This window comes from Grus americana, chromosome Z, assembly GCF_028858705.1.
Source record: "Grus americana isolate bGruAme1 chromosome Z, bGruAme1.mat, whole genome shotgun sequence".
NCBI lineage: Eukaryota > Metazoa > Chordata > Aves > Gruiformes > Gruidae > Grus > Grus americana.
In genome coordinates this window covers 31,733,405-31,755,365 of record NC_072891.1, presented here as the reverse complement: position 1 = coordinate 31,755,365, position 21,961 = coordinate 31,733,405, and the positions used below count along the sequence as shown (strand labels likewise).

Genomic DNA, 21,961 nt, shown 5'->3' with positions numbered 1-21,961 from the left:
CGCGCGGGAGAGGAGGCGGAGGGGGGGGAGGGGCCGGGGCGGAGCAGCCTGCCTCTCCTGGGCGGGACGTGAGCCGTGAGGCTGCGTCATCACGCAGCTACTACGCGATGCGGGGCGTGGCTCGGGCCGTTGCAGTTGCTCGCAGCGCTGCCGCTGTGCTCCTGTGCGGAAAGGCGCGGCGGCTCTGAGGGGGGAGGCCCCCTCTCCTGCGGCGGCGTGTCCCTCGCCTCAGGGAAACCGCCCTGGGGGCCGGTTGTCAGCCCCGTCGGGTGCCGGCAGCGCAGTGACCACAGGGCGAGCCCAAAGCAGCTGGGCGTGGAGGCGGCAGCCTCCCTCGTAGGCGATAGAGAGGGCACCAGGAGTGTGTGAACGCGAGAAGGGGAACCTCTCCTGTGCAAGCGGTTGCTGCTTTCTGCCCGCCTCCCCGGTCCCTGTGGCGAACAAGGGCGTCTTGTCTCTCACAGGTTTCCGTCTGCCCTCGCCAGTGGGAGCCGCTGTGAGGTAAAAACTGAACTAAAGTGAGGCAAAGGGCTTCGCACCGGCAAGCGCAAGTTTGAGGGACAGATCTTGCCTTGTTCAGCCGTGGTAAACAAAAGCAGTGCATCTTTGCTGTGGTCTCGCTTCACGGTAGTGTGTGTGTTAGTTGGGCGAAAGGAAAAATGCAGGTTTTCTTAAGCAATGCGTGTGCGGGATAGTTCTGTCCTAGCTCCCAGGATTTATTGCACAATTCTAACCTTGCAAATGTACACTTTTCTGCGACTTCTAATGTGATGACTTTGTTCCTTATTTTCTTGTCCGTGCCAAGTAAACATGATTTATTTAAGAGCTCTGGAGCTAGGTTGTCTGTTACAGACGAGCAAAAAGACTTGACTGCTGACCTGAAGAGATGGCGAGTTAAGGAAAGAACACCAGAGCCAGAGGACTTGACCTACAAATACGTACTGTAAAGTCTTTATCCAGGAGACAAAGGAAGAACAGAATTTGGAACAGGGAAGAACTAAAAAACCATGCAAAAGTTTGATAGATTATGAGGCTCAAAAGTACTAGCAGACTCATGGTTGTAACTTTCACTGATTTCAAAGCTGTCAGCTAACAATCTGGTACTGTCAGAGAAAATGTTCTTTATGAACAAGCTTATCACTGTCATTTCTACAGTGTTATATGTGGTTTTTTACTCTTTGTGCAGAAGGAAAGAGTATGCCCGTGACACATAACATCATCTTACAGAAAATGAAATCTAAGCCAATTCAGAACTAGATTTTAACTTAATGTGTAGATTGATTTGCATGTTTGCTTTCCTTAAACAGTCTAAAGAATAACTGGTGATTTTGAAATAAATTACAGCATATTTTCTTCTAGTATATCTAGTCCCTGATCTCATTGGAAGTTTTTATGTTATTATATCCTCTAATAATTTGCTTTTCATTTTTAATGTCTCTCTTTCCAGGCTGCAGTGTGGAAAACTCACACAAGCATGTACTGCAGAGACACTGAAAACTTCTCGTGAACAGGGAAAGGAAACACTGCAAAATAAAAAATGATCTGATGCCTCCCAAATATAATCACCTAATATACCACTGGTATCCAGACCACTTAACAGAGTGGGAGAGTCATGTACTATGTTGGTTGTGCTCACTGCATATCTAAGACTGCTGATCAAGACCTCTGTGGACAGAAACCTGCAAATGCAAAGAATTCTACTGGAATCGATAGGAATTCCTTATATTATTGAGTTTCAACATTTTGTCTGGCCAGTTTTGAAGGTCCAGCTAAACCTGACCCTAACTCTTGACTAATAAAAGCACACCATCATTTGATGAGATTGTGAAAGTCCAATCTATGTTAGGACTCCAAACATTACAGCTTATCTAATGATACTAGGCATTTTTACTTTTGTTTGTCTTCTATTATAATTACTCGAGACACATTTTAGCATAGTATAGCAAGAAACACTATTGTCCTATGAAATATCCTTTTCCACTAGTCTGTTCAGGGTTGTTAATGACTTTCAGCAGTGTTCTTGCCACTCTTAATTTTTAAGAAGCCCTTTCAGAGGCATCTGCACCCAAAAACTGTCAGCATCTCAGATTTGCATCTTATTACTATGTAAGCTTCCCCCTTTCCTTTTTCTTTGCTAAATGACCATATGCAATCTCCACACATTTGCATGTTAATAAGCTTGGGTAGGAGCGTCAGCCTGTGATGGGCGGGAACTTAAAAGGAGTGAAGTATCATTTATCTACATCCTGTTTACACATTTCATTTCACATTTTCACACCATATCAAATACAAATATGTGTGGAGAATCCTAAATTAAACAGGGATGTAAAATACCAAACTTAGTAAACACACCCCCAAACAGTGGATAAAAATACCACTAACCATACAAAACCCATGATATTTGCAACTGTTGTAACAACTTCCCTTCACAGTTAGTCTGCTTTTCAAAGCAAGTTACAAAAGTTGCAGTCTGTGCAAAAGGCTTAGTTTTCATTTTCTGAGTAAGTATGCTAATAACTCAAATTGAGTTATTCTGTGTTCTAAATTCTGAGATAAGCATTCAGACCAGGAAATACATTTTGTTTCATTTTCACGTTCAAACAGCTAAAAATAACACAAGCAGTTTCGTTGTAGTTACTTCGAAAATTCTCATAGTTGGATTTAGATTTGTCATTTTCAGCTGAAATTAAATCATAGCACATTCTATATTCAGGATGGGGGGGGATTATTTGCAAAACCTTCACAAATTAGAACAAGGCTAAGGAAGTTACTCATTTAAGTCAAATCTATGAAATCAGACTGTCTGCGTGTATTTCACTTTTCCTTCTACTTTTGGAGTAGGATGTAGAATTCTTAATGTTTAAAGATAAGTATATATGTTGCAATAGTTCTTCTCTTTGTGGAGGCCCAGTCTTAGAGGAAAATGTAATTTGTTTAAAAACACATGCTGTTTCTTTAAATATATGGCACAAAGAACACTTTTGAAAGAAACTTTCTCATTTCTTGGGTGATATGAGTGAATACCTCCTTCCTGGAGGAGAAGAGAGGAACAAGAACCTGTAAATACAAGTTTGCATATGATTCAGCTCCCAAAAGGACACACTTCTAATTCATCCACTTTGGAGGGGGGGGGGACCAAACCAAAAAACCACACTAGGAAAAAAAGCCATCTCGTGGCTTTAAGGGTCCCAATGGTAAGCGTAAGTTTGTCCCCTTCCAGACATTCAGTTGATAACTGTTCCTCTGAGAGACAGCAGAGACCACCTAAAAAACTGCCATAATGCATTTCTGCAAAGACTGCTTTTGGAACATATACCTCAGACTGCAAAAAGTAGTTCCCCAGACACTAATTTCTGCTCTAAACACCTCTCCTGGTGGAAGATGTACATCTTTGACACTACCTTCTCTCACAGCCCGCTGTATTCTTGATCAGGTACAAAATGCTGCATCATACAACAATCCCAGAGGAAAACAATTTAAAAAACCCCACAACACAACCCCCTCAAAAAACCCCAAAAACCCACAGGAAAAAACCCTGCAAGAACAAGCAGCAGTTCAATTGCTGAGCAACTGAAAAGCAGTCAGACACTACAGTGACTAGTGCAGTACAAAAACTTCCATAAAATGGAGAGAAATAAAATCAGATCATGCTCCTCCCTCCTCAGTCTCTGCCCTATTTCCCTTCCATAGGGAAGCCCCCTCCAGGGGCTAGGTAAGCTGCTGCTTTCCAACAGCTCTCTGGGATTGCCTCCAAGCGATGGAAGAAGACAGTGAAGAAGTCTGCTTTATAGCCTACAGTGATCAGGAATAGTGCTCTACCTGACAGATTCTTGGTTTGCATGATGGTGGGGGGTGTGCCAGATGTGCAGTGGCAATAAAACTTCAGTTATTCTGGTTTCGTTGGTTTCAATAGCTTCTGATAGCTTTTCTGCAAATAGGGAAAGATTAAGTAATTTTTTTTTTACTCTGTAATGAAGCTGATTGCCTCATGCAATCGGCCCACACCAACATCCATGCTTCCCGTGGCTCTATTAAATGCTCCAAGACTTAGAACCCTCTCATCCATGTGGCTCTGCACAGGTTGGTGTGGATCTGATCTGGAGATGGAGTAAATTCATTTCTTGCCAAGTTAGTTGAGTCACAACTGAGCAGCAGCATGGGATTTCCTTTTAAGGAACATGTGCCTTTCTCCTATTAGAGGATAAAACGTAGCATGCAGCCAAGAGTTATGTAGCTGGAAAAAGCAAGCAGGCAAGTAAGTGCAAGCAATTGTCTTAACTATAGAACTTCTTAAAAATACGTTTTGAAATACAGTCCACTGATGGGAAATGGCTTGCTATAAATGGCATTACAGGGAACTGCAAACCTACTGTCACTCTGTGGCTTTCAGAGTTTTTTTCTTAGCGTCAGAGTAAACAGATATGTATTGTAGCACCATCCAGTGAGGAAAAGAGTCAGTAAGAAAAGTCTGAGGTTCTCCTTCCTTCACAAAATCTACTAACAGAATGAAACAAAACAAAATTAATAAAACTGTAACCTGAATTGAAGAAGAACCTTGAAGTGTAGACACTGAAAACCTCAGCTTGCAGTGTTTGCTGGTGGCTCTGCAGTCAAAACTCCTAGTGATTGCCATACAGATGCTTCTGGAGACCATCAGTATAGGTCTCCATTGAGTTACATTTTATTTCCTAATCAATTTTTTCTTGCACAGGTTTTGTTTTGTTGTGTTTTTCCACCAAGACTATTTCATCTTCAGAGCAGGATATCATCTGTGTTTAGCCGATGCCTAAACACAATGATATGCAGTATTTCATATGGGTTTTTGGTTATACTGTTATACAAATTGAATGTATTTATATTCATAATAAAGAGGAGCTAAAGTTGTGCCTTCCTGGGTCTACCTATCACCAGGAAAATATATTATAACATAAAAAAAAAAGTATTTGAAAATCCCTTGGGATAGGAGTACGGAAGTCTACTAACTTGAAAATTTCTTGTAACAGGTTTTGGAGGGGCCAGGGTTTGGGTATTCTTTTGAAAAATCTAAGCCAAATCACCTCAGCCTTTTTTTACATTAGTCAAATATGGGAAACAGCCCACATACCACATATGCGCAAACAAATATTTCTGCTCTCAGCCTTGGAGTTTCCAACATTTAGAGGGACTCAGAAATTGACCAGAAATACTCTAATGCAAAATCAAGTTTCCAGCCCTGGTTCATGTAAATACCTTCTCCAGGACTGCATGCTGGGCAGTGTTCAGGACTGTGTAATGACTTGGGTGGACTTGGCATCAGTTTGTGGAAAGTAAGTTTGTTATTTGAAATAAATATTTTCACACTTGTGCACATACTAGAAGTTTTTCTTACATTTAAATATATCTGTGGACATTTAGATGGAAACGTCTGTTAAGGATTTTTCAAATTAAATTTTCTTGAGGTTAAATATGTACTGATGATATCTGATTTCAAATGCAATGAACTGCAGCTCTGTTAAGGTGGTTTTGCTTTGCATTATTATGGAAAGTTAACCTTCCTGAACTTGTTTGGCAGCACTTATCTATCTCTGAATGTCAGGAAGCTTCAAAAGTTAATGTTTATATAAATTAATTTCAGTTAGTAATTTCTTATCCTGTTGGCGTTTTTTTATTATTATTTAATCTGTTCATGTAATTTAATCTGCTTTAGCCAATGTGACAGGATGTGAGTGTGATACAGCTAGAAACTAAAAGGACAAAAGACAATAGAACAAGGTAACTAAATCCCTTTAAGGTCAACTGTTGAAATTTTGGAATTTCCTCACTGGAGAACTCAGCCTTAAAGATATTTTTGAGTGGGTTTTTTTGCATTTTTATGTATGATTGAGATACAGTTACTAGGCTACTTGAATGCGATATGGAAGTAGATGTCATAAAGCTGAACCAAGTTTATCTTCTACATTTCCAATCTCCTGAGACCTTAAAGAGCAAGAGAACATGCTTTGCTTTATCAATATTTCAGAAAAAATAAGTTACTTCAGGAAGCATCTAGATACCAATGTTGGTATCAAATGTGCACACTGGCAAAACTGTAACATCAAAACATTTTATGTTAAAAAAATTATTAGTGTATCTTTAGAATAGTTGTTTTGTTTTTGAATCTTTTGGCTGGTTTCCAATAAAACTAGCAGAAGCACAGGGGTTTCACAAAGAAGTAAATTTCCCTGTCTGGATTCAGAAAGATCCCCTGCTAGGTACGTGTGCAGACCAGCTAAGAAGCACTTCTTGTAAAGAGAGAGGTCTGTTCACAGCCCACCACTTAGGTAATAACATCAAACCTATGTCACTCACTCTTCTACTTCTCCTTTATTTTTGAACTCCAGTCATATCTGTTAGGTCTTTTCTTTGTAATTAAAACAATGAATCATATTCTGCTGTTTTCATTTCCTATTTAAAAAAAAATGGCACCCAGCAACTATTATGTTTAAAAATATTGGTTCCTCATTCCACTTTTTGTAGCGTAAAGGAAATAACCTACATATTTGAGTTCTCAGGGACAGCATTTAAGGATCTAGAAATAGCTTCTACAAACTCCTCTTCTCGGAGGAGGGAGATTTTTAGATAAGCAGTTCCAGCAAGTGTTTCCTCACACTGAGGCAAACACGTAAAATAAAGCATGAAAGTTCTCCCTTAGGCAAAGGAATAAGTATCACTAACTATTGAGCTTCCTAACCTGTCTTCTATGGGATTAGAAAAGACATGGGTGAGGCAGTTGTATGTGAGGCAGAAACAGTATGATGTAACTCAGTTTGATCCTCGCAGGGAGTAGCTTCAAAATATGTCATTCCCAAGGTAACTTTGATGTGAAGGACCAGACCAATTACAAGTGTTTGACTAACCGCTTGAAAGAGTACAACTAGTTCCCATCCACAGAAATGAAGGAAAGGTATTTTTCATAATTTTTGCTAAACGCCCTATCCCGTGCTGGGCACTATTGCCGCTGGCATTCCTGGGGCCAGAGAAGCCACAAGAACACCCTGCAGCCCGGCTGCCCCCTTTGGCACAGCTAGACCTGGGGGGGCAAACCCAGTCCTCGGAGATGAGCCATGGTTTTGAATGTCTTCTGCTTCCTCTGCCCCTACACAATTGAGCCAGCCATAGGTTGAAAGCCTAGAGCTACCAGCAAACCCAGCTGGAGGTATTTTTGGTCAGCAGAAATTGTGAAAATGGGAGCCAGTTTGTGAAGAAGAGATGCTGCAGCAGGCAACAGAAATAAATATTCTACTGATCTACAGATGGGCTACCGTTCAGTAAATGGCAGAGGAAGCAAGCTGAAAAGATTGCAAAGGAGGTTGCTTTTACTTGGAACTGACACTTTTCTGCTTCCCCCCAAAAGTGAAACTAACATATTATGCCACACGCACAGCTTGCTCAGTTTAGTATTTAGCTAGCAGCTGTAGTAACACCAGCAGGAGTGGATTGTCATGAAAACGGTGGGTGAGATACAGCTACTGAAATCCTTAGCATCTGCATTTCTTGGTTTAATATATGAGCTAGTCCAAAAATATTCTGGCAAGGGTTGTGATTTATTTTTTTAAATTCGCTATAAAATGTTGTTGGGATAAAAAGCAATATTTTAAAATAGTTTTAGATATTTCAAATATAAGAAGATAATTGAAACACTAGCACAGTTACATTCATGTCTTCCATTGTGTGCTTTGTATCTCTGTGGCTTTTTGCCCCACTTTTTTTCCTAATTTGTATTCCCTGTGCTGCTTCTTTGACAAGTGAGGAGCTAAAAAGTAGCATCCGGTCCCCAGAATTCCTACTCTTAAGCCAACGCTGTCTTTGTGTTGGAAATAGTCTTTGTAGTAGCAGTGGTAGACACCTTATATAATAAAATACAGTCCTGCTTTCACCAGTGGAAGGTTAATGAGAGAAAACCCACAATATTTCTAAGTAAACACAACACTAGATCTGTGCTGCGGTTTAACCCCAGCCAACAACTAAGCACCACGCAGCTGCTCACGCTCTCCCCCCGGTCAGATGGGGGAGAGAATAGGAAAGGTAAAAGTGAGAAAACTTGTGTTTAATAGGTAAAACAAAATCCGTGCATGCAAGCAAAGCAAAACAAGGAATTCATTCACCCCTTCCCATGGGCAGGCAGGTGTTCAGCCACCTCCAGGAAAGCAGGGCTCCATCAGGCGTAACCATTACCTGGGAAGACAAACACCATCACTCCAAATGTGTCCCCCTCTTCCTTCTTCTTCCCCCGGTTGTATATGCTCAGCATGATGTCATATGGTATGGAATATCCCTTTGTTCAGTTGGGGTCAGCTGTCCCAGCTGTGTCCCCTCCCAGCTCCTTGTGCACCCCCAGCCTCCTCGCTGGTGGGGTGGGGTGAGAAGCAGCAAAGGCCTTGGCTCTGTGTAAGCACTGCTCAGCAGTAACAGAAACATCTCTGTGTTATCAACACTGTTTTCAGCACAAATCCAAAACATAGCCCCATACTAGCTACTATGAAGAAAATTAACTCTACCCCAGCCAAAACCAGCACATTCTGCTTCTTTAACAGAGGGTCCTAATAGAATACAATCTTTCAGCTTCAGAAGAGTACAGCTGTATGTCAAGATTTTCTCTTGTCCAACCCATAGACCCAGGACTTTATAAGAACATGCCCGTTGTCTGTTTAGTAGCATGATGTGCCACTGTTTTTAAAGCAGCCCATACTTTTTAATGCCAATCAGCAAGAAACTTTGAGTATTAATAAATATTTTGCTTTCTTGTTCCACTTTAAAACTCAGAAGATTCAGCTGGAAGACCATTACTTTACTTCTCTGTGTCAATTAAGGCTTTCTGATCCCAATGCAGAAATCTTTTTCCTTTGAGTTCTTTCATGTGTTCATGGGATGGAAACATACTGGATCCCACAGGGCTCGGTAGCACTGTAAGAACCAGGAGCTGAAAGCTGACCAAGTAAAATAAGTACTTTTTTTTTTTTTTTTTTTAAACAGCAAGTGATTAAATGCTAGAAAAAATTCACAAAACTATGTAATGGAAATACCATGTCTCAGTTTTCCTGGTGAAGACTGGAGGCCCTTCTGAAAATTGTCATTTCCCTTAAAGGAGGAAGAATGTATTAATATACAGGTCAGACTCTGTGTAATTAGCAATGCCTCTTGGTCCTAAACTCTCAGACTTCAAGATGGCAAGCCTTCAAAGAAACCTCTGATTTGGAAGAGATGAGGACAATTATTTTTTTCCATGGCAGGGACTATTAGGGCACATTTCATTAGAAGTGCAGTGTACCTATTTGCTTTTCCATCTTATGGATGAAAGTCCCTGCAGAGAGGCAGAGCAGTGACTGCTGGAGGAAAGAGAGGGAAGCTGCCTGGGTGAGTGGCCAGGGAGACAGCCTGCAGAGAAATCCATGTACGTGCCAGGAAAGAGAGGAGGGAAATGATCCAGCAACTCAGAACCCCACAGCAGCGTGGTGGGCACTGTTCTTCCAGCTTGTACGATGTAGGAAAGTCCATGGAGCTAGCAGGAGGAGGGAAAAGAGATCAGCACAGATCAGTACCACAGAAGAAATCTTTCTCAAGTAAAAATGGCAGGGTTTAGTCTTTACAAGAATCTAATGTAGACAAAATAACCCAAACAAATCCTATGAACAAAACCCAAAAAACAACCCAGAAAAAAGAGCAGAAATAAGCCAGGGAGATTTGGGCTTGTAAAGCCACAGTATGCTTATAGCCCTCATAAGGTGACGGAAATGGTAGGAACATGGTTTAGTGGTGGACTTGTCAGCGTTATGTTAATGGTTGGACTTGATGGTCTTAAGGGTCTTTTCCAACCTAAACAATTCTGAGTCTATGATTTTATGAAATGTTTGCACAGACCTGAGAATCTGTGGATCTTGATATTTTCTAGTCCAGCTCCCTGTGGGATACAAATGAGTCACTTCATTCTTCTGTACCACAGCCACAAAGGCAGTTCTCCAAAACACAGACTTTGGAACAGAGGATAAAAATCCATAAAGCCAAGAATTTCATTACATGAATGCAAACAATGCACCTTTTTATAGTTATATGCCTATGACTTGGCAAAACCAATTCAAATAATTCATTAAATAATAGCATTGTTCCTTCCTGGGGAAGACATAAGGCAGAGGAAATCAATGAGGGATTTTACTGAAATCTGAAAAGGTGTGAAAACACAAGTTTCAGTCAAGTTCTCTCACAGCAGCTCTTTCTTCGAAAGCTGGGTCAGTGACGAAAATGCGATGAATATAAGCATGGTTAAGTTTTTACTCCATGTCAGTGAGGTGAGTGAGGATTTTGATAATTTTCTGTATTTTCCTTACAATGTTTCAACAGCTATCCAGCAATTTCTGACCAAATTGCTCTGTGTAAACCTGTGGGGCTGGGGAGGGAAAAGAAGGGTAATAGAATTCTGTAATATCCATCTCCTTGGCTATTAGCTACAACCTCTTTTCATGAACACTTCTTACTGTAAATTTCAAGTCTTAAAAACCATCTGCTTACAATGCTTATTTAACTCTGGAAGCTGAAACAGATGTTCATTCTTTATTTGTACTTTGAAACTGAAAATTAAAAAGAAAAACTATTTAGGCAGCTGCCACATTCTTCCTGTGACAAGGCCAGCCCCAGATGGTGTAGCTTTAGATTAGCACCCCCACCCCTATCATCCTCTTGTTGAGTAAGAAGCTGCTAAGGAGCCTGTGAGTTGTGTAATAGCCTGCTCGTCTAAGATGTTCTACATACTGTGGAAAAAGCCAGACCTTTCCAAATCAGCTCCTCTTCACTTTCAATCCATGCATCATTACCTAGAAAAGACTAGAAAAAGATCTTGACGCCGTTTCAAGGGAAAACTTCCTACTGACATTGTGAAGGATGAGAAAACAGTACTTTTTATTATAAAACAACCTGACAAACACATTTGCAAAAGAAAGAGGAATAACATTTTATAGGCTATCTTCTATAGCCCTGATTTATTGTGGATGTTTTCTCTGAAAGTGCATTACATACATTAGTTAAGTCACAAAGAACAAGGTGAAAACAGTGGATAATACAACTGTGGTGTGAATGATGAAGTAGATTTTTACATTCAGTGCTCAGAAACATTCTGCAGCAGAATGTTTCTTTCCCACAGACACATTCTGAATCTGCAGAAGTGTTTCTAAATACACATAAACAAATCTCTCAGGAAGCCTTACTGAATCAAGCACCTTCTGAATGCTGACACACAAACAAGCCATAAGGGTTTTTTTTCTTTTTTTTTTTTTTCCTGTGGTGGTGTTAAAAAAGAGAATAAATAGTCAAAACTCACGCATATTTAGATCTAGACCTAGCTTGCAGATGTATAGTATTTTATACCTAATCAGAACTACATTTCCAGACACATGGAAGAGAATTGTCTGCCCTGATGGTGCTGAGGGATGACCACTCAGAGAATCTATCTACATTCATCACTGGCTAAAGCAACTTTTTTTGTATCCATGGAGACAGCTTTGGATTGGAAAAGGTGTAAGTAATTTTCAAGGAGCAGAGTGGCTGCAGGTTAGCAACAAGGTAAGGAGGAGTAAGACATTTGTTCTCAAATGGTGTGACTTTTGATGCAACCTGCAAACACGGGTGCCCTACTGAGTCACATTTTGTATAATGGGATGTGTCACTGACACGTAGTGATGATCACTGGAATCAAACCTTTAATCCTACTAGCTCATCCACAGTTAAGCACCGGTACCTCACATGGATCAGTCTCCACAAGGACCCTACAGATTTTCACTTGGGCTCACTGTTGCGTGAACAGCACAGCAGAGGCTGCCAGGGAAGCGTGGCCAAACCGATACAGAGAAGAGTGGGCTGCGTGCGGATAATCTGGCAGATGTGCAGCATGAGGGCAGATGTGCAAAGGCATCAGTCCACCCCTGGTGTGCACAAAGCTCCCTCCCCCCCCAAACAGCTGCACAGCAGTAGAGAGGGGTTGCCAGCAGTGGCAGGCTCCTGGCCACTTCACTTCTGTGGGCTCTCAGCCGCTGTTCACCCTGATGTAAAAAGTTGCTTTTGGCCATTGTTTTCTTGTGGTTATATCCTTGAACAATACCAGTTTATAATAAAACATTTTCTCTGTGGGTCTCCTTATTGCTACCTCCACACAGAGAGTTGTTTCTGTACTCTGTAGTACACAGGGAATGTATATCTGGGTACTCTGCTTGGCGTGTATATATAATCTTACTGTTCCAGGAGCAAAAGTAGCACTCACACCTAACATCCATTGCTAGATACACTACAAATCATCCTAACAAATCTGTCTTACAATGTCACAACTTAACTTTATCTAGCACAAGTGCCATTTGGACATTGTGATGCTCTGACACAGCGCATGACTTACTGTCATTACACATACAATACTGGCACTGCAGAGTTCAACCCACACACTCTCTTCCCTGCAGGACTTTCTGTCTTTTTACCCCTCCCACTGACAACAGGTAATAGGTGTTTTTCAGAGTTTGTCAGACACAAGCAAAACTGTACAAATCCCACAAGAATGCTCTTTTCAGACAGAGCTTACCATGACCTAAGCAGTAACCGTAAAAGATGCCCTTTCCACCTTTTTCTGTATTTAGAGTTGCCCTGACACAGTTGCATGTCACACTAGGGAGATCCCCTATGATCCAGACTAAACAGAAATGCTTTCATCAGACATACAAAATAGAAGTGTGAATATAGCCATACAATATCAAAAAATGAGAAAGAAACTCATAAGCAAAATTATGCCTCCTGAAAGCTGGTACTTTTCTTGTCTTTTTTTCCTCCTGTTGCTGTCTCAAGAGCATGACTGAAAAACAGGGCAGTGAACGTCAGAGCTTGCAAGCAGAATTATACCTCAGTGGCTTGAAACAAAATCCATTTGAATCACAGTATCGCCTGTAGGGAAGAGGGAGAGAGAGTATCTATGCTCTGGCAGTAGCATAATCACCATTTTGAAAACATTACCCAAGACAGCCATGTACTTACTGTTTTGGCCTAGCTAACTTACCTACTGTGTACTTTCCCAGACAGTTATTGCACTGGCTTCCAGCCAAACGCCTTCAGTAAAATGCACTGGCTTGGACTGAAGCAATTTCACCTTCAGCGTAATCAGTACTACTCCGGAACCTGTCCTACAGCAAGTTAACATGACCACAGAAGGTGCAGTCAAGTTACCATCATAGCTTAGAAATGGAAGAGGGTTTGACAATAGGTATTATAAAAGTGGAAGCAGGTGCAAGGTAAAGGCACATTTTGCAAATACTCTTCACGTCTTCACCACTGTAGCAACCTTTCCTTAGGCAAGCTTAAAGGAAGAGATTTTCCATTTAATGAGTTCTTCTTAATTCAATGGGTTCTTGCCCAAACCATTTCTCCATGCATTCTTCACCCTCTCCACATATGTTAAAATTATTGCAATTAAAATGCACATTACAAAATACTTCTGTTAATTAGTCTCCTCCCACACCTGTACCTCCTTATGGTCCAGCCTTAAAGCTTTCTGTAAGGAGAAAAGTTTCCAGTCACAGCAGAAGGGTATTACCTGATTTGTTCACCCAAAGGGATTAACTAAATTGCTGATGAATAGCTCAAAGATTACAGGAATATTCACATACAGCTAATCAGCTCAAATTCAAGTCATCTGAGTATCAAATCTGCCATCATGGACTGAGATGAAAGATTCATCCCCTAGTAACTAGCAACCTTACCATAAAGTCTGGTGCTACAAAGAGCATGAATTGTCATCACCAAGAATTAATTTCCCCTGTCCTGCTCTAAAACTGAACTATCTTACTGCTTGTGGGATTGGTTCACCAAAACAGATGTTAATCACTGCTCTGCCTATAAAAAACCAGCTTTTATCTGCAGGATTTCCTAGTAAGTACTTTTCACAGAATCTGAAGGTCAAACAATTTTAAGAAAGCTCTTACCTAAAACCTCCTTTGGAATTGTTCCTGTTTCTCCAGAGACTGGCTGTTCTGGAAAAACATACTCCTTTCATGTAAGTTAGTTTGGTTTTTTTTCTGTAAAGCAACAAGCAATTCTGAGTCATAGCAAGTGCTGTGCTGCAAAGCTATGCAATCTGCAGCACTGCTAGGGGTTAGCAGTCTAACTTTAACACTGACGTTTAGTTAAGCATGGGCAATTTTATGACATAATTTATTGCTAAAGAATCTGCTACCTGGGCAACACATTGCCCTTTCTATCTTTGGTGCAACTGGAACATTTGGAAAAGCTGTGACAGCTTCAAAGTTGAGAGCTTTAAAAGTTTAAAGATAATAGACATTTTTGATCATTTAAGTTGTAACAATACTTCCAAATTTTTACTTAGGCCAATTTTTGATTGGCCAAATCTGACCTGTACTACAAACTTGTATCTTTAATTACTGTAAGCTTTATATGTTTATTCTAATGGCATTAATCTCAGGTAGTACATTTCACCTTTTGGATCATTGGCTCCCTGTATTCAGGGTAATTTTAATTTGGAGAGTTTCTAGCTTTTTCATTGCATAGGTGACAGAGCAGAGCAAGGTAAGAAATTCTTCCTTGCCCACAGACTTTATCCTAATATAACTTGAAATTTAAAAAATATAGTCAAATAATTTAATTTCACATTCTACTCTTTTATTTAGGGTTTCCTTAGCTGCAAATCAGATTTTGGAAAGCTAGTGAATTATAAGAAGGGCCTCGCCCTCTCCCTTCCTCCCACCCTGGCAACTCCCAAAGCTCTTCTTTTGATGTACCAGTTCAAAATAGCCGTTTATCTTTTGAAGTGCCATCTTACAGGGCTGGAGAAAAGGTTTTTGGGGTTTTTTGGGGTTGTTTTGTTTTAAAGGGAAATAAAACCTTATTTAGGAAAAAATACTTTATTTTTCCAAAACATGTTTAGACAGATTGCAACAAGAACAAAGTACAGTACAAAAATGACTCACACAGCCTGCAACAGTTAATAAAACACTAATCAAATACCTAATTTTTTGTCAAAGTCCTTTTGGGTCCAATATACATTTTTCATATTACAGAGGTAATGCCCACTTTACAGTGGCATCAGATAAAGTTTGGAAGACCATTATAACACAGTCACTAGTACTTACTCTCTATATATTCCAGCTTTTGACATGGTTATTTTACTCCAGACACATTGAGCATAGTCTGAAGTATAAATTTCTTTCCTTGTGTCAGGAGTTCAGCATTACATTCAGCAGGTTTGCCTGGAATCTACCAAAAGCCTTTCTTGGGTAAATATTTATATCCCAGTAGAAACTTTTTGGACCTGTCAATCCAAGCAATGCCCATACACCATTATCCCCTCTTTCAAAAGGCAACAGCTGCACAAAATGTGATGGATAAAATTAATATATTTTCTTCCCTCAAAGCCTACACAGCCTTTTTTTTTTTTTTTTTTTTTTTTTTTTTGCTGCCTTTCACAACTAATTGTGAACTGCAGTGTGTGGCATGCCAAACAAACCTAAAAAGAATATATGCGATAAGTCAAAAACTGTCAAGGAGGTTTCTCCTCCCATGCCCATCTTTGCAGAGGCGGCAAAAACAAGTCAGTATGGGCTGTGATCTCTTCTACTCTATTCTAACATTAAGGAAAATTAGAAGACAGATATTTATTTCTTCCTGTGAAACTGTGTAATTTAGCCAATGTAAGCAGGAGTGAAGCATTTGATAAATTCTACACATGCAATGTATAAAGAAAAAATTGTCATACCTTTACTTTTATTTCCATGCCAATATTGTCTCTGCAATTACCTCAATAACCTAATGTTTCTGTTGTGATCATTTGTTTTGCACTGCAAAGCTCGTTTTGGTCAATCTTGTCTTTCCTCTCTATCTAAACCTTTCAGAAAAAGCTAGGGGTGATGTCTGTAGAGACACAAAACTAGAGCACCCACTGCATTAAGGCTTGAGGGCACAGGGACATAAGAGCACTTGTGTCCCATGCAGTGGAATACAGTGCAAAGAGTCCCAAGCCAGCTGAGACTCCAGCCAGCCATTCCATGCAGCACAGAACACTGGCATTGCCTTTATAAACAGTACAGCTCTAAAAAGTCTAAAGTCAGCTTTACTGTTTACATGCAGAGAGCTTGGGTACCACTGCACTGGAATTGTGACTGGTTTTCCTGTGCCAGAATAAGCACAGAGAAAGGCAGATTTTATCAGATCTTTGCAGCATTTTCTGTCACTAGTCTGCACATGTTTCCTATCTTATAGTTTTGCTAAGGTTGGAAAATCCAATGCCAACACATGTCATTAAGACCTTCTCCCCTCCCATGTGCTCTTCCTCAGGGGTCTTGGTTTCAATTTTAAACATGATCTGGAAGAAGCTTCTCAGGTGTCGCAGAAACTCAATTCTGAGGGAGAAAAAACAACAGAGTTTAAGAAACAAAACAGAAAGCTCATTAGGAGTATGTACTAATACTGATTCCAGCTATAAGCACAGTGAATAGCACATGAAAATATTGCTTAGCAGAGAGAAGCAAGCCTACAGGCTCCAAGCATTGTTCTCACTTGTGTTGTAGAAGTGGCTAGTGACCCCTACAGAAACCGCTGTACTCTCTGTATGAGCAGAGAGAGAAGGAATGTCTGGTAACCCAGCAAGACAAAACCATGAGAGAAGAAGAAAGGAGAAAGCAGAAATGTAGCCAGGCAAGGTCACTTACTTGTGATGCTGACTCTCCATCAGGGCCATATGAACCCCATACCAACTTGTGGTACTCCTCTTCCCTCCCAATGTTTAAAGCAGAAATAAAAGATAGACAGGAATAGCCAAAAGGTTGGCCTTCGGTGCACACTTTAAGAAGAGACATCAGATCCTAAAGCATGTGTTTGATTTTTGTTACTAACTTGTCCACTTCTTAGTTAAATGTTTTGTTAGAATCACATTCAGACTCAGAATTCTTCCTGTTTTCTCTCCTTATTTACAGGAAAAAAAACAAGTAATTTTCCTTTCATTGTTTTAGAATGAGGCACAAAGAGACTAAACAGGTGCAGTGCTCCTAAATGCACACTGTCTGGAGGATGAGTGACAGGTAAAACTACTGAAAAGTATAAAAAAAAAAGAACAAAAATAATAACAGCCAAGAAAACATTCCTACTGGCTTGTCCAAAACAGAGAACAAAAAATTACACCAAAAGGTTACAAATATAAAATTGGTAATTGCTTCTGACAGAAGTCCGTTCTTTTCCAGTCATGGCCACAAGCAAGCCTGCAGTCTTGAAGAAAAGTTTAATCTCCTGCAGCAATTGGTATGTGCTCTTCTTAGGTTAGGTCTAACCTTTAAAGAAAGGGAATGTGCACAGCCAGTCCACACATTTGTTTGGCTGGCAACCTGGAAAAAGCCTCTGCTCTGCATGCTGAGAACACAATCACCCATCATTACACCAAATCAAGAGAAAGTACCCATGAAACAGAAAGGAGGAGATCAGGAGGGTAGGACCATCCCCACTGCAACATCATGAGGCCCCTGAAAGCCTTCTGACAGCTCCTACACACAGAAATTGTGAATAAGCACAATGGAAGTTGCAGGAGCAAGAACTGCCTTACCTGCTTTAGTTGAGCAAGCCGCTTCTCCTCCTGCACTTTGGTATGTGCATGGGGAAAGAAGAGGAACAGCAGGAGCCAAAGAAAGGCTGCTCTTACCTACTCTGGTCTGTGCTTAACAAGATCTGAGAGTTACCTCTGGGGCAGTCAGCTGAATGCCTCTGCAGGGTGAATGTGGGCACATGGCTCCCCATGCTATGTACACCTTTCTACCTCACCTTCCTGGGCTGGTAACTGGCCTCAGCAGAGACACCAGTGCTCTCATCTCTCAAATGGATTAACAGTTGAAAAAGAACTGAAAAGTGCCTTTTCTTGCATGCCTCCCCAACTGCAAGGTTTCTGGTTGCTGCTATAATAGGCAAATGGGCATACGCTGGCACAAATGCTTCAGTAAAGCTGACAGGCAACAAGCTCTGTACCAGCCTCCTCCTTAGCTGGGTCCTTTCCCAGACCTCTGGCAGCATGACAAGAAAGCAGCCAACCCCAAAACAGCAGGAACAGCGTGCTGAACTGCAAGGAGGGCACAAAATAAACTGTACAAATGCCGGAGGCAGCACGGAGCCAGAGGCTCAGGGAAAAATCCTAAAAGCTGATCAGAAAACTCTGCAACATGTTGGTGAGATCAGCTCAGTCTGTACCTCTCTTTGCACACATGTGGACTACCATGCTTTTCTACCTCTTCTCCCTTTTGAGTAAAGGCAGAGTGAGAAAAAGCAAGAGGGCTGTGCCACAGCTCCCAGGCACATGGGAAAGGCTCACAGGAGTGGGAGCAAAGGGCAGGCTCCCTGGGGATGTTGGGGGAGGATTTGGAAGCAGCAAGAGGCCAGCTCTGTCTTGCAGCAGCAGAAGCACGAGTGGTAAAAGCCCTGGAAACAGGAGAAGGAGATGGAGGGAAAGGCAGGGGTATGTGACAGAAGTGCAGCAGAAAGCGGGTTTGTATTACCTTGAGGCTGATAAGCGTTGCATGCGGGAAGATTTGCACCTCAAATTGTAGCAGAGGCTGCACCAAACATACACGCACAGACTGGAGGACTGAGAGAGGGGGTGAGAGGTATAGAGAAGTTTTATTTTGCTGGAAGTTTAGATTGTGTGTTCAGGCAAGAACAAGGCAGAGCTGAACACTTTTCCTTAGGCCCAGGGACAGCTACATGAGCCACAGTGGAAGTTTTCCTCAGAGGCAGCAGCTTTCAGATAAAAACATTGTACTACCAAAAAACAAAACAAAAAACCCCAACCCCCCCCAAATCCCCCAAAATACCACAAAAAACCTCCCAAAACCCAAACCAAACCAACCAAACAAACAAAAAAAAGAAAATGTAAAAGTCTGTTTCTTTGAGTGCTATCTTTTCGCAGAAGCCTGCTAGGCCACTCCGAAAGGTACACAACCACTTCATACGTCTTAGCTTCCTGTCAGGGCAAAGCAACCAAGTCACGGATCATTGCGAGAGAAGACGGTGCACCTGCAACGCCTTCTCGGTTCGACTACCCCAAGAACAGCGCAGGGCAAAAGCCGGGTAGCGCCGGCGTCCCGCCGGGGACCTTCCCCGGCCGCTGCCGGAAGGTGAACCGTGGGGAGCCAGGCCCGACCTGCAGCTGCTGGGCGCGGCCTGCAGACAGCGTGCGGGACGCTAGGGGGCGCCGCCGCGCTGCCGGCCTCGGGCTGCAGTCGGCTGCGAGGAGGAGGGAGCCGGAGCCAGGCCAAGGGGCTGGTGCGGCGGGGACCGAGGCCCCCGACCCCGGGCAGGGCTCGGGGAACAACAGAAAGCGGCGGCCCGGACGGGCAGGGGCGCGCTGCCCGAGGCAGCCCCGCCTCAGGGGCTGTGCCTGGCCCTGTCCCCTCTGCTTGAAGCCCCTAAGCCCTTGTGAAACGGCAGACTAGGCCGTCCTGCAAGACTGGTCTCTGCAAGGTGGCAACACAGCCAGCACCCTGCATTTGATTTTAAGATCAGCTTGACAGAGGTGCACGCTTCTGTGAAATCTGGAGCATTAGCAGGGGCAAAGGATGTGTCTGGTGGAAACACACAAATTTGGGAGACCTTTCCTCATTCTGATGGACGTATTCCAAAGCACCATGTCCCCACAGGGTGCTCTCATCCACAAGCTGAGCTGTCACATTCATGCTACATTGTACTAGACAGGGAACCAATCTAGCGTAACACAGCTTATAAATAGCTTCGGATTCTGCAGGGTGAAAGTGTTAAATGCAGAGATGTCACAGCCCCAAGAGAGAAAAGAAAGGATAATGAAGTGGAACATGACTACTGCAATTTACTTCAACAAGCCTGTGCATCTGAACAGTTGCTCAGGAGCCAAATTTGCCAGCCTTTTATGAACTGCCTTAGTGAGGGCATGGGAGTACTGCAGAGCGAGCTGTGTGATCTCTGAATAGATCCTCATAGGATTGATGAGTCACAGATTCTTGCAGAATCACAGATTTTGTGATCTCTTGTGACACATGCTGCTTCAGGATGTCTGCTCTTGACCTTCATCCCTGCCACACACTCCTAGCTTGGATGAACTGACAACCCACCCATTTGAGATCAGCCTGCTTACAAAATAAACTAGTGTGCTTGTGTGGTTTTCATAGCATTAAAAAACCAAAAAGACAAAAACCACTGGACAATGACAAGTGATTGGTTTGTTTCAGATGCTTAACTGTTCACTTCAAACACTGATACCTACTCTTGATAAGCCTTTCACGTGGATACTTACCTTAGAGGGGATTACTTTACTCGTGTGCAATGGGAGGCTTGCCTATCTTCCCCTCAAAATCTGATGAATGCCGTTTCCAAGATATCAGGCATTGAGAATAACAGGCAATTTCTAGCTCTCACGTGATGGCACTACCATTCTTCAGTTATCACAGTACTGTACCTTTCACATATATAGCACCGGTACTATGATAACCGAAAAAGGACAGTTCAGAGTCTTCTTAGTTGATGCCATTGTCAGATAAACAACCCTCCCTCCATTGATTAAAGGAAAACTGCTCAGCCGCTAGGAATAACTGTGATCTAGTCAATCACTTGTCAGTCTGATAAAATAAATGAAATTTTTGGTACTGGATGCGCTTCCCCTACCCTGTGTGTTGCAATGAGCAGTGAAATAAATTTAGTATTTTTCTATCCTCTGCATCACTACCAGCCGCAGACAAAGCTTTAAAAAATTGAGACTGAAGGACTAGATAGAAGTCCGCTGCCCAATAAGAGGTTGCACATAGCTCCAGGATTTGAACTCTTAAGCTGTTTCCTATGGACAATCACAGCTTTAGCGTTTGGCTAGCCATTTGAAACATGCCACTTAATGCCACAGCTACAGAGAGATCGCCAGGAAAACACAGTAGAGTGCAGTAGGCAAGAAAAAGCAAACGGACGTACAAATATAATCCAAGACCAAGATCCAACAATAAACCCTATCTCTGCAATTCTCATAACCAGGAATAACATAGAACAGTAAGGGAATCATCTTCTAACGTGTCGAAATGAACACTAGGTAATTTATACCACCTGTCTGATTTGAAGACGGGTACAAGTTGTTTTATTCATAGCCACAGGCAAAGTCTTCCATATATAAAAAATAGCTGTGCAATAAAACTAGCTAATTAAACAACGCTGGGTAATTAAACGGAAAAAAACAACTTACGTGTATGGAGACAGAGGTCCTAAGAGGACTTTGGAAACATCCCGTTGTCCAAGGGTCATGAGGAGTAGAGCAAGGCTCTGATTTGTTGAGTCTACACAGCCTCCCTGCGAAACAAAATGTTTTAATAATTAATCTCTGTACAAACCAGAAATTGAGATGGGAGGAGAGTAATGACGGAGAAAGATACACTTAAAAAGCTGAATTACTGCTCCCAATTTTCAAGGGCCAAAAAGATAAAAATCTAGGTTTTGTAACGATGACAAATTAATTTCACAGGCTGGGAAAGAACAGAACGAAAACAAAATCCAGTAACAAGGTCATATTAAAGATCCCTCCCATCTCTCCCAAACTGTTCTCTTCTAACATCACAGAATGTAAGCACTGAAGAATTTCTTGCAGTAAATTGAAAATAGGCATTAATTCTAGTTCATGTACACTTGAAGATTATAAAGTTACATTCAGACAAATAGTTCAGCATTAGCAGGTGCAAGGTTAGCCTGGCAGGTTAAAAGTTGTTTCACACACATCCACCTAAGCTCTTGCTAACTTTTGTTGGTTTACATTTGTAAAACATTCTTCCCAGCATACTTAAAATGGGAAGGTTTTTTTTTATTGCTATGTGAAAGAGACATGCATAAAATTATGTAGAATTACACATACTCTTGCACACATTTGACCGCAGTAAGTCATACATGCCTGGTAAATTGTTTTCTATGTGGAAGGTGTCAACTATGATGC

General features: G+C 41.7%; 1 protein-coding gene across 1 annotated transcript in view; it reads right to left on the bottom strand.

The window, feature by feature from the left end:
- Positions 1-14,881: 14,881 nt before the first annotated feature.
- Positions 14,882-21,961, bottom strand: part of RCL1 (RNA terminal phosphate cyclase like 1) — a 30,615-nt gene continuing 23,535 nt past the window's right edge. The window contains exons 8-9 of the mRNA XM_054810987.1: positions 21,224-21,327; positions 14,882-16,391 (exon numbers count right to left, since the gene is read on the bottom strand). Of these exons, the coding sequence (XP_054666962.1) occupies positions 16,241-16,391; positions 21,224-21,327 (255 nt within the window). The 3' untranslated portion in view covers positions 14,882-16,240. The remainder of the gene's footprint in view (positions 16,392-21,223; positions 21,328-21,961) is intronic.